Below are 14,570 nucleotides of genomic sequence, written 5' to 3'. Positions count from 1 at the left end.
AAGAGGATTTAGTGACATCACATGTTCTTTCTAGATTCACCTGATAATTGCAGTGGTTGTCTGTATGTCTGTATTAACTAACTGACCTTATTCAAAGCAAAGATGAACTTCTTACATCTTTATGGCGGGAGATAGATTTGCAACTTGGAGTCAGGCATCTGCTGAAGTTGGGCTTCTACTGTTTCACAGGAGCTGGGGGATAGATAGGAATGCTATATCTTCTTTGCTGATTCTATTTCAAAGAGATGGTTCCTAGGTCCTTGAGAAAAAAACCTTCCTGTGTTCCTGAGTCACAAGGCTAGCAAAAGGCTCATTTAGCTTTTAAAAGTATTTAAACACCTTTCAAAGAGAACTGCCCCCCCAAAAAAACCCACAAAAACAAAAACAAATCTCACAATTAAGTTTTCTAAAGCAAATGTTTTCAGTAAATGGAGTAGGGCAAAGTTTTTCTTATTTTCGACAGGAGAAATTAAGCCCTTAAAATGGCTCTTCAAGAGGACTAAACTAGAAAAATAATGAACTGATAATCTCCCTGGAATATGAATTCCCAGTGGGCAGGGTTTTTATCTATTTCGTTGATTATTGTATCTCCAGTGTATAGAAAGGCTTCTGGCCCATGCTCAGCATGATCAGTCAGTCTTTCTGATTATAAATCCAGTACCCTTGACATTTTGAAACCACTTGGAGTAGGCATCAAGGTCTAGGAAAATAGCTGGAAAAGTAAAATGGGCAGAGAAAGCCAGCTTGGATATCTGATCATGAGACAGATGGATCCGGATTAGATTCCCGACCTTGCTTTCTATGAGCTGTGTGAGCTCAGGGGAATGACACAACAGGTCTGGTCTTCAGATTTATTATCTAATACTCTGATAATAAGCCCTATCTCATAGAGTAGACTTACTGGTTCAGTAAGAGAATATAGACGTATTAAATATTTTTGCATCAGTTCAGGATATAAACAAGGAAATACATGTAATGGGATATCATGTGGGAAGCCTTGGCAGAGTTCCTGGAAGAGTCGGGCCTCTCTAAATGTCAGCCCCCCTCTGGAAGGAAGTGAGTCAGGCTTGGGGGTGGGTATGTTTGCTTTGATCCCTGACTACGTTGGAGTAGGAGAAAGGGACAACTGTGGAGATCCTTGAGCTGCTGACATTTTCATTGTTGCTACATGAGTGTTGAAACTACTCTAAACCCAGACTGAGGGCTGGAATTTGAAAGGAAGCCACTTACTTTTAAGGCAGTTGTCCTAAATGTTAAGGAAGCAGTGGGCTCTTCTATGTCTCTTCTCTTCATTGATTACAACATGGTCTGCAGACAGGCGCACTGGCTTTGTTTAGATTTAGAAACAGTGAAAATAATTCCGTGCAAAAACATCGGAAGAAATGCTCTTTCTCTCTGACTCCATTTTTTTCTCTTCTAAACAATGATATTTAGCACTTCACAGATTTGAGCTCACCTAACCCTCCCATTATAACACAGGGAGAGAGGGAGGATTATTATGTAGTCACTGTTAACAGTGGTCTGCTGAGGTGGTAGAACAGTCTGGATTGAAAGAGGGCTGGACTTGATGTTTCCATGAGAGAACTGTGGGGTTCTGGATCCCTGGAAGGACCCTCCTAGATGGACCTGCCCCTCATCCTTTATTTACTAGAGGAACAAACTGAGACCAGAGAGGATAGAAGATCTGATATGCTTAAGAATACAAAGATAAAGGACCACAGGCATGGAACCACAGCTAAGACTGACCTACTGCCACACACCTATTGACTGCATAAAACATTGTTTTAAAGGAATTGAAATGTTTTTGTTTAAAAATATTGTGCACTTACTAACACAGTAAATGCAGAGCTAATGTAGAAAACAGTTAAAGGATTGGAACCTTTGGATGTTACTTTCATGGGTAGTCTGTAAAAATAATTTTTAGCGGGTTGTATGTTTTGAGCATCTTGATGACCATGATGATGACAATGACAATAGTGATGATGAGGATGATGATGATGATCACAGTAGTGGTGGTGTTGATCATTATGCAGACAATGACAGTGATCGTGATGGTGAAGATGAGGATGATGATGGTGATGGTGGTGACAGTGATGATGACAGCTCTCATGATAGTGACTATGGTGATGATGGTTATGGAATAATAATGATGGTGATGGTAATGATCATGGTGATCATCATGGTGATAATGACCTTGAGAATGATGATAGCTAATGTTTATTGAGGGCAAATACACATCCTGTCCTAAGTCTAAGCACTTTGTATATTTTAGGTCATTTAACGCTCACAGTAACCCCATGACAAAGATATTATTTTATCATTCTTATTTTAGAAGAAGACAGAGAGTTTAAGTATCTTGTCCAATGACACACAGTTAGCAAGTGGCAAAGCCAGAATTAAAATGCAAAATAATAAAGATAATAATGATAACTAAGATTTATTGAGCTTTTACTGTGTTCTGGACTCTATTCTGTTTCCCATCTATTATTTTATTCTCTAACATTTCATGGGATAGGCATCATTATTTTCTTGTTCTTGTAGGTTACAAAACTCCTTGAAGTCTCACAGCTAGTAAGGGAGGGAGCAAGAATCTCATGTCTGGATAAATTCTTCCAAAGCTTCCTGTGGGGTGCTGCTGCTCTTGCCTGCCACCATCTAAACTTCCCCTTCTCCCTCACCCTCACTCCTGTTCTGCAAGGCCTGCAGACCCTGGGTTTATTCTGCCTCTTTTCCTGCCACACCTGGAACACCCCTTTCTTCCAACTGATCCTTTTCCCTATAGCCTGTACCACTAGCATATCCCACACTACACCCACAGCTAGAACCTAGGACAATTACATATCTTCTTAATGGTTTCCAATGCCTACAACTAACTCTAACATCAGATGTTGACATGCAAGGCTCTCAAAGAAATGAGCCCTGCCTGCCCCCGTCCGGCCCCATTTCCTGGTGCCCCATACCCCAAATCCCAGTTAAGCCATTTTATCAACACATCCTTAACCAGGCCCTGTTTCTGTCTATCTGCTGCCACCGTACCTGAGCTACCACAGGAAATTGATAAGAGATTTTGGGGAATTAATGAGTAGATGAATGAATGCATAAAATGCTTTTTGTTTCTCTATTAAAATTTCTGGTGACATCTCTTTCTTTTCTTTTTTTCCTTTCAAGGGAAGTCAAGGAGAACGTGGTGCAGATGGTGAGGTTGGACAGAAAGGTGATCAGGTAAAAATTTACTCTTTAAGGAACCATTCATCCCAAGGAAGGATCACTCTTTCTCCAAGGTGGCTTCCACTGTACAATGTCATTCCGTGTCTCTTCTTTGCCTATAGCAGGATTTTTAAAATCCTGCTCATTTTCATGGTTTTTATCTTGTTTTCTCTGGTTTATTGTAAGTCCCCTCTCTCCCTGAATTATCTGAGGAACCCACCCTCCCTGCCTCCCTCCCTTTCTTCCTTCCTTCCTTCCTGTACTATTTTACCTTTACTCTTTCTTTTCACTGAAATGGTAGTCATTCATTACAAAATTCCCCCTTCTTTCTTCCCATCATCTCAAGTAACCATTGCCTGGCTCTCTTGGTGCTAGCTGAAATGCTTCACAGACACTCCATGCTCTGGTCAGTGCACATCCAGGCTTGCTGGACCACTGTTCCTAGCGTACTATAGGATGGGACCAATGAGGGCTTTCTGCTCCCTCTGTGGATCTGAGCATGGCCTCCCTATCATCCTCTATCCAGTGCGACCAGCTGATTTCTGCCCATTCCAATTCTACCAGCCTTCCTCCCAATGGAAATGGCTGTTATCCTTCTGCTTTGCTGCTGTCATCCTTTTCCTTGTTCTTGTTTCTCTCCTCTCTTATCTGCTGTCCCCCTTACTCCTCCCTCTATTCTGCATCTCACAGCCAGTGCTCATTGTCAGCCAGTTCCATGGCAGGCACTGCACCTGGCTCTGCAATCTGGAATGAGTCATGGACAAACTCCTGACCTCAGTGGGCTTGCAGTTCAGTGAGGGCAGAGGCACATGAACGAGTAACCCACAAGCAGTGAGATGAGAGCTGTGTTCAAAGTCTGAATGAACTCCTCAGCTAAAATATCTTCTGTATTTGGAAAAACAAAATGAGTTTGGATTATTCTTATAAGAATGACTTATCAAAGGCAATATACTCTACATTGAATGCTGTAGCCTGAGGTTTCAGTGGTAAGGCTAGGAGGTGGAGGGCAGAGAATCATTTCTTTCTTGGTGGTTTGGTTTCATAACATTGTTCTACAAGGCTAAGTGTTAGATGTCAAGCTTTGTTCTATAACTTTTTCGGCTGATTCTATAATATGCAACAGACTCCTCTACACATAGAGAAACAAATCTCTTGCTTAAAGTAACTGTAATATTGCCAGAATATGAAGGCCATAATTTAGTTAACCTAACCATTTCCATTGTGTACATTGTGTCTGTGTGCATTTATTTTTCTTTATGTTTTTATTATGAAACACTTCAAGCATATCTAAAGAATAAAGACTGTAATAAAATGAACCGTTCTGCACACAGCACTTGACCACAACAGCTTTCAATTATTATGACCCCTCTTGTTTTCATTTATACCCTCAGCCATTTCTCCACACCCCCTGCCCACACATTATTTTGAAAGAAATCCACTTTCAGGACATACCTGTTTTTATAAATATTGTCAGGTAGTATCTCAACCTATTGATATAAAAAGAGGTCTCTTTTGTTGTCAGTGTCTTTAATCGAAATTGTTAGTGGGGTTAGAAAGTGGATTCTGGATCGTTTCCTGAAATAGGATATTTGTGCAAAGTTAAAGAAGTATTTTTCAAGTCATTTGAAAGAATTGCATCTTGTGTTTTCGTAGGGTCATCCTGGAGTTCCGGGTTTCATGGGGCCCCCAGGGAGCCCTGGGCCACCAGTAAGTAATGCTCTTTAGTCTCTTCCTCTTGGGGCCTTGACATTTGAATGCACGTCTCTACTCACCAGGCATGGTATGACGCTGAACGTATCTCTCATTTTAAGGGATGGGCCAATACCCAAAAGGTGGCAGGGATGACCTACAAATGCAAGTCCCACAGGCATGTGGGGGAAAGTGCAGAGGGTGTGGAGTAGGCTTGATGGACCACGTAATTAGAGTGATGTCGGGACTGGAGGATATTGGCAAAGACAGACAGACTCGCTTATTCTTTTTGCACATTGAGCTTGGGTGGGTAGGAAGCCCATATGTCAAGGTTATGAGGTCAAACAAAGAAGGTAGTAAATGAGAAATCGTAAGCAGCTTTCCCCATTTTATGGGGAGGCTGTCTGAATGTTATCTCAATGATGTCCATTGGGCCCCCTGAGCAAATGTTCTCTCTGTTCTTATAGTAGTTGTAGCCTTGATATTGACTGGTGCCGCTCTCAGCATTTCCCTCTCCCTTCAGTGTAGGCTGCTCATAGATTACTCATGTTCCTCCTCTGATTGGAGTCCGCTGCTGTTGCAGCCCACATATCCATCATGGGTAGCCATGGCAACAGGCTCTGGGAATGAGTGTCCCTGCCAAGCCCAGGGTCAGTCCCCAGGGATTTCCTATGGGTTCTACATGAGACCCTTGTCCAAGACCTTGCAAGGAGAGGATTTCTGGAATGACTGAAAGACCACTGAAAAGAAACTCCCTTCAAATAGGGAATACCCTGTTAAAAAGTATAGTGAAAAGAGGTTCAGTTAGGAGTATAAATTTAAAATATATGAAACTAAGTTTGCTTTGTCTTCTTTTTAAACAGCTCAACTTCTAGTTGTAACTGTGTGTTAATTAGTAGAATAAATTAAGTCATTTTAAGTGAGTATTTTCAATAAAATCATATGAAAGCATGAAATGGCATCTTTCACTTCATGTTGACTTTTACAGCAAACTCATAAAAAGGTGAATTATCTACAAAAGCACTATTCGGTTTCCCAGAAAGCCTACTTTAAGTCTTTAATATTCCACACATTTTCCTCCCAAGTGCCTTTGATATTAATTTTGTTTTTAATTTCTCAGCCTCACATCTTACCTGGTCCAACTCTGCCACGTGCACATTTGTGAAGGATATTGTAGGGAATTGATCAGTTTGCTGTCGTTTAACTTCACAAAATTCTACAATTCTTTCAAGGTTTATAATTTCACTTAGTCATTGCTTTGCACGGTATTTGCATATTATTGGATCTTATAGCATCTGACCATCAGTAAAAAGAGAAACTGATGATGCTGATACAATCGGTAGCAGGGAGAGGTGCTAATGTTAAGCAAAGAGGGGCATTTGAGAGGGAACTAATTTTACTTAAAAATAGTTTATTCACGAATAATTTTATATGATGACATTAGCTTCCCTGTACAACTTAATAGCTGAGGTTCTCAGAAAATGAACATTGGATTAACGCCTCATCCCCATTCCACCCTGGTAGTTCCAAAACCTCTAACATGTTCTCAGTGAAAACAAAACCCTCTTCTCACTGGAAATTGCAGTAAGTTAGAACTCTGTGGCTACTGTAGGAAATGACTCCTGGTTTCTTATTCTTGTGCTAGATGATGAATCAGAGGCTCAGAAACAATCGTCATCAGAAGCCAGCTTGTCTGTCTCCAGCTGATTAATCTTTCAGTTCACTTGGCAGATGTTTATTGAGCTTCTGTTTTGTTTCGTGCCTTGTACTGTTAATTGCATGTGAGAATGGATGCTGAGGCAGCGCCTGTTTAGGTTCACCAGCCAATCACACAGAAGCAATTCCAGAGCAGAAAATTAACCTTTCTGGTCATGGATGCATTGTTTTAGTTTTGTTCTTTGTTGTTGTTGCTTGTTTTCAAGTGCTTATTAATTGTCAGGCCCTTTTGGAAATATGCAGGGATATGGGTACTGAGTTGACAAAGCTCTTTCTTTTAGTGTTTATTTTCTGGTGCTCAGTCAGCATCCTTCTTCCAGATTAAACCCTTACCCCATCCCCATATGCAGTAGGGAATTTTATTCCACCTTGGCAAGTTTCCAGACTCTAGGATGCCAGAAGCTTTTTATTAAAGTTATGTAGAACAATCTAGATTTGTTATATTAGCTTTGACTAGATGTTGAATTCAAGCATGAACTTTAGACTACTCATTAAAATATTATGATTATCCCTTTATGTTGTGAACATTTACTGGGTCCCTATGTAGTAGAAGCAGTAGAGACAAATCCAGCTGCACCCTTCCCCAGAAGTTTGTCATGCAGTTATATCAAATTTCCTTAAGGTCTAAGACCATGATGTAGTCATTTTTATATCTCTAAAATTTGACTCATATCTAGTACAATTTAGACACTCAATAAAAGTTTGTAACAATTAGATAAAGGCTGCTGGAAAGACATCAATAGAGTCCTGTGGGAACTTGCTTATTTATGCTTCCATGTTTAGTTAATATCTGCAGGATTCCTTGTCGTGGGGTGAACAATAGACACGTTCATGGAAAGCTCCTATTGGACAGCCCTTAGCATTTCTCTGGTGCTAACCCCTTATGTGTCGTGAATTCCGTTTTCTCAACAACCCGCATAAAATAGGCACTGTTCTTTTCCTTCATTTTACAAAGGAACTTGGATACAGAGGGGTCAAGTAACTTTCTTAGGATTATACAGCTATTCAGTGAAGGAGTAGGATGTGGGCTCAGGAACTCTGACTCTAAGAGGCTGCACTCTTAACCAGTACTCTTTCTTCTGTACCTGGCACCTTGTAAGCATTGCCTCATTACTCCTCCCCTTCCTAAAGGCATGTGCAATTTCCAGCCTTTTACTGTTAAGGAAACTAAAGCTTAGAGATCTTACATGACTCAACCAAAGCTAGTAAAGGCACATGTGTGAATTCGTCTAAAGAACTGCTTCCTTCATAACCCAGTCAGTTCAACTTCTAATTCATTCGTTTATTCAAGAATATTACTTACTATATCCCAGGAACTGTTTTAGTTCCAATGAGGAAAGAAAGAAAATGGTAGTTCTTGACCTCGTGAAGTAGGAGGTGTGTGGAAGGAGAGAGCTAGACGATAAAAATAAATAAGAAATCAATAAACGCTAGCATGACAGATGTTTGCAGGTGCTATGGAGGAAGGTAGACAGGAAAGGGACCTCCCCAGAGCAGGGATGATGAATGGTAGATCTTTCAATTTTGGGTCTGGAAGGCAGAAAACCTTTCACTGAGACTCTGATACATAGCTAAGACCTGGAGGATGGGAGGGCATGAAGTTTCTGCATATGTGGGAGACTAGAATATAGGGGGAAGAAAGAGCATATGCAAGAGCCTCAGGAAAAAGTGTGCCTGGAGCTCACTTTGAGCTGCTTGCTGATTGGCATAGAAGTCTTCTTCCATTTATCCATCTATGCATCTCTTCACCCTTGACTTGACACAGCGATTGCCTTCCTAATCTCCTGGAAGATAAATCTAGTTGTTCATTTGCTTTTTGTCCTGAAATATTCCTTGATATTAGCTGAAAATGCCCATCCTGAAGCGAGTTCATTTACTGTGTTCAAAGGGGTGACTGGCTGGCTAATGCATTGGCCCTTCCTACAACATGGATGCTCTTCTCCAAACATCTTGTATTCCCAGAGAATAGCTCAGCCTGATGAAGAGGAAGAAGCACGTTTGAAATATCTGTGGTTCAGGAAGCTAGGAGAGAGCACAGAATGTAAGATCTATGTGTCGATGTATTAGGCTGTTTTTACATGGCTACAAAGAAATACCTGAGGTTGAATAATTTATAAAGAAAAGAGGTTTTATTGGCTCAGGTCTGTAGGCTGTACAAACATGGTACCAGCATCTGCTTGATGTCTGAAGAGACTGCAGTGAACTTCCCATCATAGAGGAAGGCTAGGTATGTCAGATGGCAAGAGCAGGAGCAAGTGACCAAGGGAGGGGAGGTCCTAGAGTTTTAAACAACTAGATCTTTCATGAGCTAACTGAATGGAAGCTGACTTATCACCAAGGGGATTGTGCTAAACCATTCATGAGAGATCTGTCCCCATGATTCAATCACCTCCCACCAGGCCCCACCTCCAATATTGGGAATCACATTTCAGCGTGAGATTTGGAGGGGACATATAACCAACTGTAGCAATTGCTTTGTATTCAGAGCAGAGGGTGCTAATGACCTCTGTCCAGATGCACAAGAAACTGTCTTTCTGCCTTGTCTTTCAGGGGGCCGATGGAATTTCGGGAGCTGCTGGACCACCAGGAATCCAAGGGTCACCTGTAAGTTCCTCAAGGATTGGGATCTGTTTGTAGCCTATCTTTAGCCTTTCCAGAACCCCAAGTGTTTACCAATCCTGCTCTGGTCCTGTATGTCTCCTGTGGCTCACATATTTTTGAGGTTCTGTTCACTACAAGTTTTGCAGTGAAACTGCAGGAGGGTTTGCTTTCTGTAGGAGCCTTGATTATTTTGCTACTAAAGTAAAGGTATAGTTGAAATGATTTGAAAATCTGTGATTCTAGAATTTAGTTTATAACCATCAATGCAAATAGGTCCTAGATTTAGGCCCCATATCTCAATTTCTTGTCAGTGTGGTTTCTATTTTGAGCAGGTGCAGGGAAGTGGAAAGGCTGAGAGCTAACTCACCTAGGACTATGGTATGTATCAGGTGAATGTCAGGCAAGAGGCCACCTTTGTTATCCCAACTGTTCAAAAGAGGAGAGTGAAATTAAAAATAAGTCACTAGTCAAGGATCCCAAACCACAGCTAGTGGAGTTGGCATTTGAATCCAAAGCTTTTATCTCAAAATCCAGATTTCATTTCATGAAGCTGCCAGAACCACTCTTGGTTTCAATGCCATAAAGGGTGAACCGCAGTTTAGTGGGTATTATGTTAGTAGCCAATACATGCATGGCATGTAAATGAATATACGGTACATAAATATTCCTTATCTCATCTGACACCCCTTCCCCCTTTAGCCCTATATGTTAGAAAGGCCATGACTCATTATCCCCATTTTACAAATAAGGAGAGAGGGAATTGGAGAAGTGAAATGGCCAGTTCAGGGTCACACAGTGAGGGAAAGAATGTGAGAGCCAGGTGCAACCCCTAGGCCACAGGAATGTCACCATTATATTTCAAGGTCAGCTAGCAAGCAGGCCAGCCCTACCCTGGTATCTCTGGAGTTCTGTGAAAAGGGCATGTGCAAAGGGCATTATTACTTAGTAAGACTTTCTTCCTGTCAAAGGAGGAGGTCAGCATCCCATGGGGTTATGTCACTTGGTCAAAGTCATAAAGGAAATTAGTGTCCAAGTTGGAAGTTAAGTCAATTTAAGATTTCTCAGGTCAGTTCTGCTGTTCCACATTGACCCACCACGTATGTGGTCCAGGCAGCCAGAGGGATGTTGAGACTGAAAAATCACAGCCCCATGGCTCTATTTAGGATACTCATCTGGTCAATCCTTTTGAAGCCACCCATCTAGAAGTCCCAGGATGAATAAAATATAAAACATACTGGGTCTGGCACGGTTGCTTATGCCTATAATTCCAGTACTCTGGGAGGCCAAGGTGGGCAGATCAACTGAGTTCAGGAGTTTCAGATCAGCCTAGGCAACATGATGAAACACCCTCTCTACTAAAACTACAAAACTTAGCCAGGCATGGTGGCACGTGCCTGATTCCCAGCTACTCGGGAAGCCAAAGCAGGAGAATCACTTGAACCTGAGAGGCTACAGGGAGCTGAGATCGTGCCACTGCACTCTAGCCTGGGCAACAGTGTGATTCCGTATGCAAATGATTTCCCTGATAAAAACAAATGAATTGTTTGCCTGAAGAGAATAAGATGTGGATCCAGGACATAAAACTATTAAATTCCTAGGAATTAAACTATATTAAATAAGACTTTGATTCTGTCACGGGACCACTCCTCAACTTACGGCATCACTTGAAGCTGTCCATGGTGCCGAAATTTGCCCTAACCGTCAAACGAGAATATAGTGGAAGTTTTCTTTGCCCAGAGAGTACTGGTGGTTACAAAATGGAAGTAATTTTTTTTTTCTTCTTCTTTTGATACAGAGTCTCACTCTTGTTGTCCAGGCTGGAGTGCAGGGACACGATCTCTTCTCACTGGAACCTCTGTCTCCTGGGTTCAAGTGATTTCCAATTAATTTTTGTATTTTTAGTAGAAATGGGGTTTCACTGTGTTGGCCAGGCTGGTCTTAGACCTTAAGTGACCCAACTGCCTTGGCCTCCCAAAGTGCTGGGATTAACAGGCATGAGCCACCACACCCAGCCAATAAAAGTAATTTTCTTTTTGATATGGAGTCTTGCTGTATCACCAGGCTGGAGTGCAGTGGTGCAATCTCGGCTCACTGCAACCTCTGACTCATGGGTTCAAGGGATTCTCCTGCCTCAGCCTCTTGAGGACCTGGGACTACAGGTGTGTGCCACCCCACCCAACTAATTTTTTGTATTTTTAGTAGAGACAGGGTTTCACCATGTTGGCCAGGACGGTCTCAATCTCTTGACCTTGTGATCCTACTGCCTCAGTCTCCCAAAGTGCCAGGATTACAGGCATGAGCCACCACACCCAGTCCCAGAAGTAATTTTTGAAAGTTAAATGGGGCATAATTATAATAAAAAGATGCATACATAGAGACTTTAGTTCTGTTATATTTTGAATTAAAAGACAAATCTTTTGGCAGTCTTTTTGACATAAGATAAAGGCCTTTACTTTGATTTTGGGTAATGAATGGAGTCTTTTGTCATCAGTCACATAAAAAGTACATCCACTGATCACTTTTTATTACTTTTTGAAAATTGGTTTGAGAATATAACAACATATGTGTGACAATATAAATATCGAGTTCTAGATTGTTAGGATTTTTTCCTAATCTTTTATAGCTTTCCTAACCTTTTATAGCTATATCAATTTATATGACAAGTGGTGAATGACTCACTTTTGGCCAGTGTTTTCAAAATCCTACCATAACTTGCATAAAAAGTTTATTCTTTTTTTCCCACCTAAATTATATGGATTGTTTAATCAACAATTAAATTGTATGATTTCCATCGCAAATAACTGACACAAACAGGCTTGGGAACAAGCACACTGATTCCTTGCAAGCCTTCACCTCACAGAAAAGTGAGTGGAACAGAAAAGCAAGAGTGGACTGCAGGCAAGGATGTATTGCAGTGCTGTGACTAGGCATGGGTTTTTGGAGAGCATGGAGAGGCTGGTTTATAATGGGGGTTGGTCAGTGGAGGTTGTTTAAGAGTCTACCATGTTGTAATTTTCAGCCTCTCTGCCAATGGAATTGCTTTCTAAATAAATAAAAGTCTAGTGATGCCAAGGAGACTTAACAGGGAGTCAGAGGCAGAGTTCTTTCCTAGATCTGCCACATTCTTATTATGGGACCATGCCTTCCTCACCTGAGTTTAAAAAGAATGGTCTAATATAGTACTTGGCAAATTTTTTCCATAAAGAACCAATTAGCAAATATTTTAATGCAAAATCAGCCATAGACAACATGCACACCAATGGGTGTGACTGTGTTCTGATAAAACTTTATTTAACAAATTTAGCAGTGGGCTGGACTTTGCTGACCCCAGTCCTAGATCACTGGTGTTTCCACACTAGGGTACTTGAAACAATAGGCATGCAGGAGGGAACCCAGGAAGCTCCGTTATCAATATTTAAAAATCTCTAATAATATCTCCATCTTCATCACGGGTTGACCAAAAATCTCCACTTAATTTTCTGATGTGTTTGTAGGTGTTGTGATGTGAGGAGGGTTGAATATTTTTTTATATCATGCTTATTATTGTGCATTGGCCTAAAGTTTAAGAATACCTCATTTTGTGTGGCATGTGAATTAGAATGTAAAACTTGGCATCTGCGTCTTATCTCCCAATAAACACTAGTAGGAAATTATAAAGTTGTCAGATCTACTCATGGTAGAGACACAGGGTGATATGATAATATTCACTATGATTGGAATTAGGATACTGATTAGATAATGCTAATTTATAAGCCCTGATTGATACTTATGGAAGTCTTTGATGAACCAAATGGGAAATAAAATATTAATTAGTGAAATCTGGTAAAACAGTTTTCAAATACAAGGAAAGAGATAGTAGAGCAATTATTGGTAAAACTTGTCAAAGACTCTGGAAACAAATGATGAAAATAATAAACCATCTGTTATGCATGCCCCTAGTCAGCTCCCCCTGTGTACAGTCCTGTACACACCACACCTCAAGGTGCTGAGGTCTGTGCTGTATGGGTAGAGAACTTGAATTTCTGGAAGTCTGGGGACAAATACAGAGATGGATCTGGACTCAGGTCTTGTGGACTCTAAAACCCCAATAGCTTCTTCCCATTGGCATTCCAATAGCCAGTTTTCCCTGAGCCTATGTATTAATAATATGGTCAGAATGAGTCCCAGTGTGTGTACCAATAGGGGTGATTATCTTCAGCCCCAGGGAACTTCACTGCCTTGGAGGAAACACAGCTCAGAAGGCCATGAGGCTGATACGGAAGCTCCCCTTGCTTCTAACAAAATACTCATTCCCTCAACCCATGAATGCAGTTCTGTGTGAAGTCATTAACTTCCAGAAAAGCCAGTAAAGGTTTCATGCTATTTTTATGTCTTGGATCTTTTAGGGGAAAGAAGGCCCCCCTGGCCCCCAAGGCCCATCTGGATTACCTGGAATCCCAGTAAGTGGCTTTATAAAAACACACAAACAGAGACAACCTAGTTTCTCTTTATAAAAACAAGCAAGCAAAAATATTCCACTGTCAAAACAAGGCCAGGCCACTAGTGGAATTTTGAGAGTTGTAGAAAATTAGAAGTAAAATAATCACTAACTTGTTTGTCAGTTAAAGCCGACTAAAATTTTGGTAGACTCAGTCTTAATCTTGTGCTTCTTTTAGGCATATGTTGGTTGTTTCTTATTTGTTTAAATAGTATTTTTTCTCTCTTTCTCTACATATATATGTATGTATACATGTATATATATGTTTATATTGTTAAAACAACACACACACATATATATAACTGTGATTAACTATTTGTGATAATGTAAACATTTTCCATTTTCCCATACTAGTGTGAAATTTTCATAAACTTTACATGCAATATATACAGTGGATGCACCACAATATATATGATCATTTCTCAGTTGCCTCATAAACCTTACAATTATTTTAAAAAGCAACTACAATGGACAATTTTGTATGCACAGCATTTAAAAAATTTCTTAATGATGATACTTAATGATTTCTTAAGATACTTAATTTCTTAATGATTTGCTTGCCAGAGTAGAGAAACATCTAAGATTCTTGAACATACTGCAGAATTACTTTCCATGGATATTGTCCTGAGCTTTTCAATTGAATATCCTTCTCATTAGAGTTGAGCTGTTTAAGGCATTTGTAATAAATTCCTCCAGAAAGGCAGTGCACTGCCTTCTGCATTGAGAGCGAATTCTTCTGTGGCTCCTGGAGTGTGGTGATTCCTCAAGGATCTAGAAATAGAGATACCATTTGACCCAGCAATCTCATTACTGGGCATATACTCAAAAGGATTATAAATCGAGCTATTATGAAGACAGATGCACATGTATGTTCATTGCG

At 40.5% G+C, this 14,570-nt stretch overlaps 1 protein-coding gene across 1 annotated transcript in view; it reads left to right on the top strand.

Moving 5' to 3' along the window:
• Positions 1-14,570, top strand: part of COL22A1 (collagen type XXII alpha 1 chain) — a 287,201-nt gene that overhangs the window by 236,766 nt on the left and 35,865 nt on the right. The window contains exons 46-49 of the mRNA XM_064384626.1: positions 3,169-3,222; positions 4,861-4,914; positions 9,163-9,216; positions 13,599-13,652. Coding sequence (XP_064240696.1) covers positions 3,169-3,222; positions 4,861-4,914; positions 9,163-9,216; positions 13,599-13,652 — 216 coding nt within the window. The remainder of the gene's footprint in view (positions 1-3,168; positions 3,223-4,860; positions 4,915-9,162; positions 9,217-13,598; positions 13,653-14,570) is intronic.

Source organism: Aotus nancymaae, unplaced genomic scaffold (assembly GCF_030222135.1).
Source record: "Aotus nancymaae isolate 86718 unplaced genomic scaffold, 86718_ANA_hifiasm-v0.15.2.pri h1tg000036l, whole genome shotgun sequence".
Classification (NCBI taxonomy): Eukaryota; Metazoa; Chordata; class Mammalia; order Primates; family Aotidae; genus Aotus; species Aotus nancymaae.
This window is presented reverse-complemented; position numbering and strand designations above follow the sequence as displayed.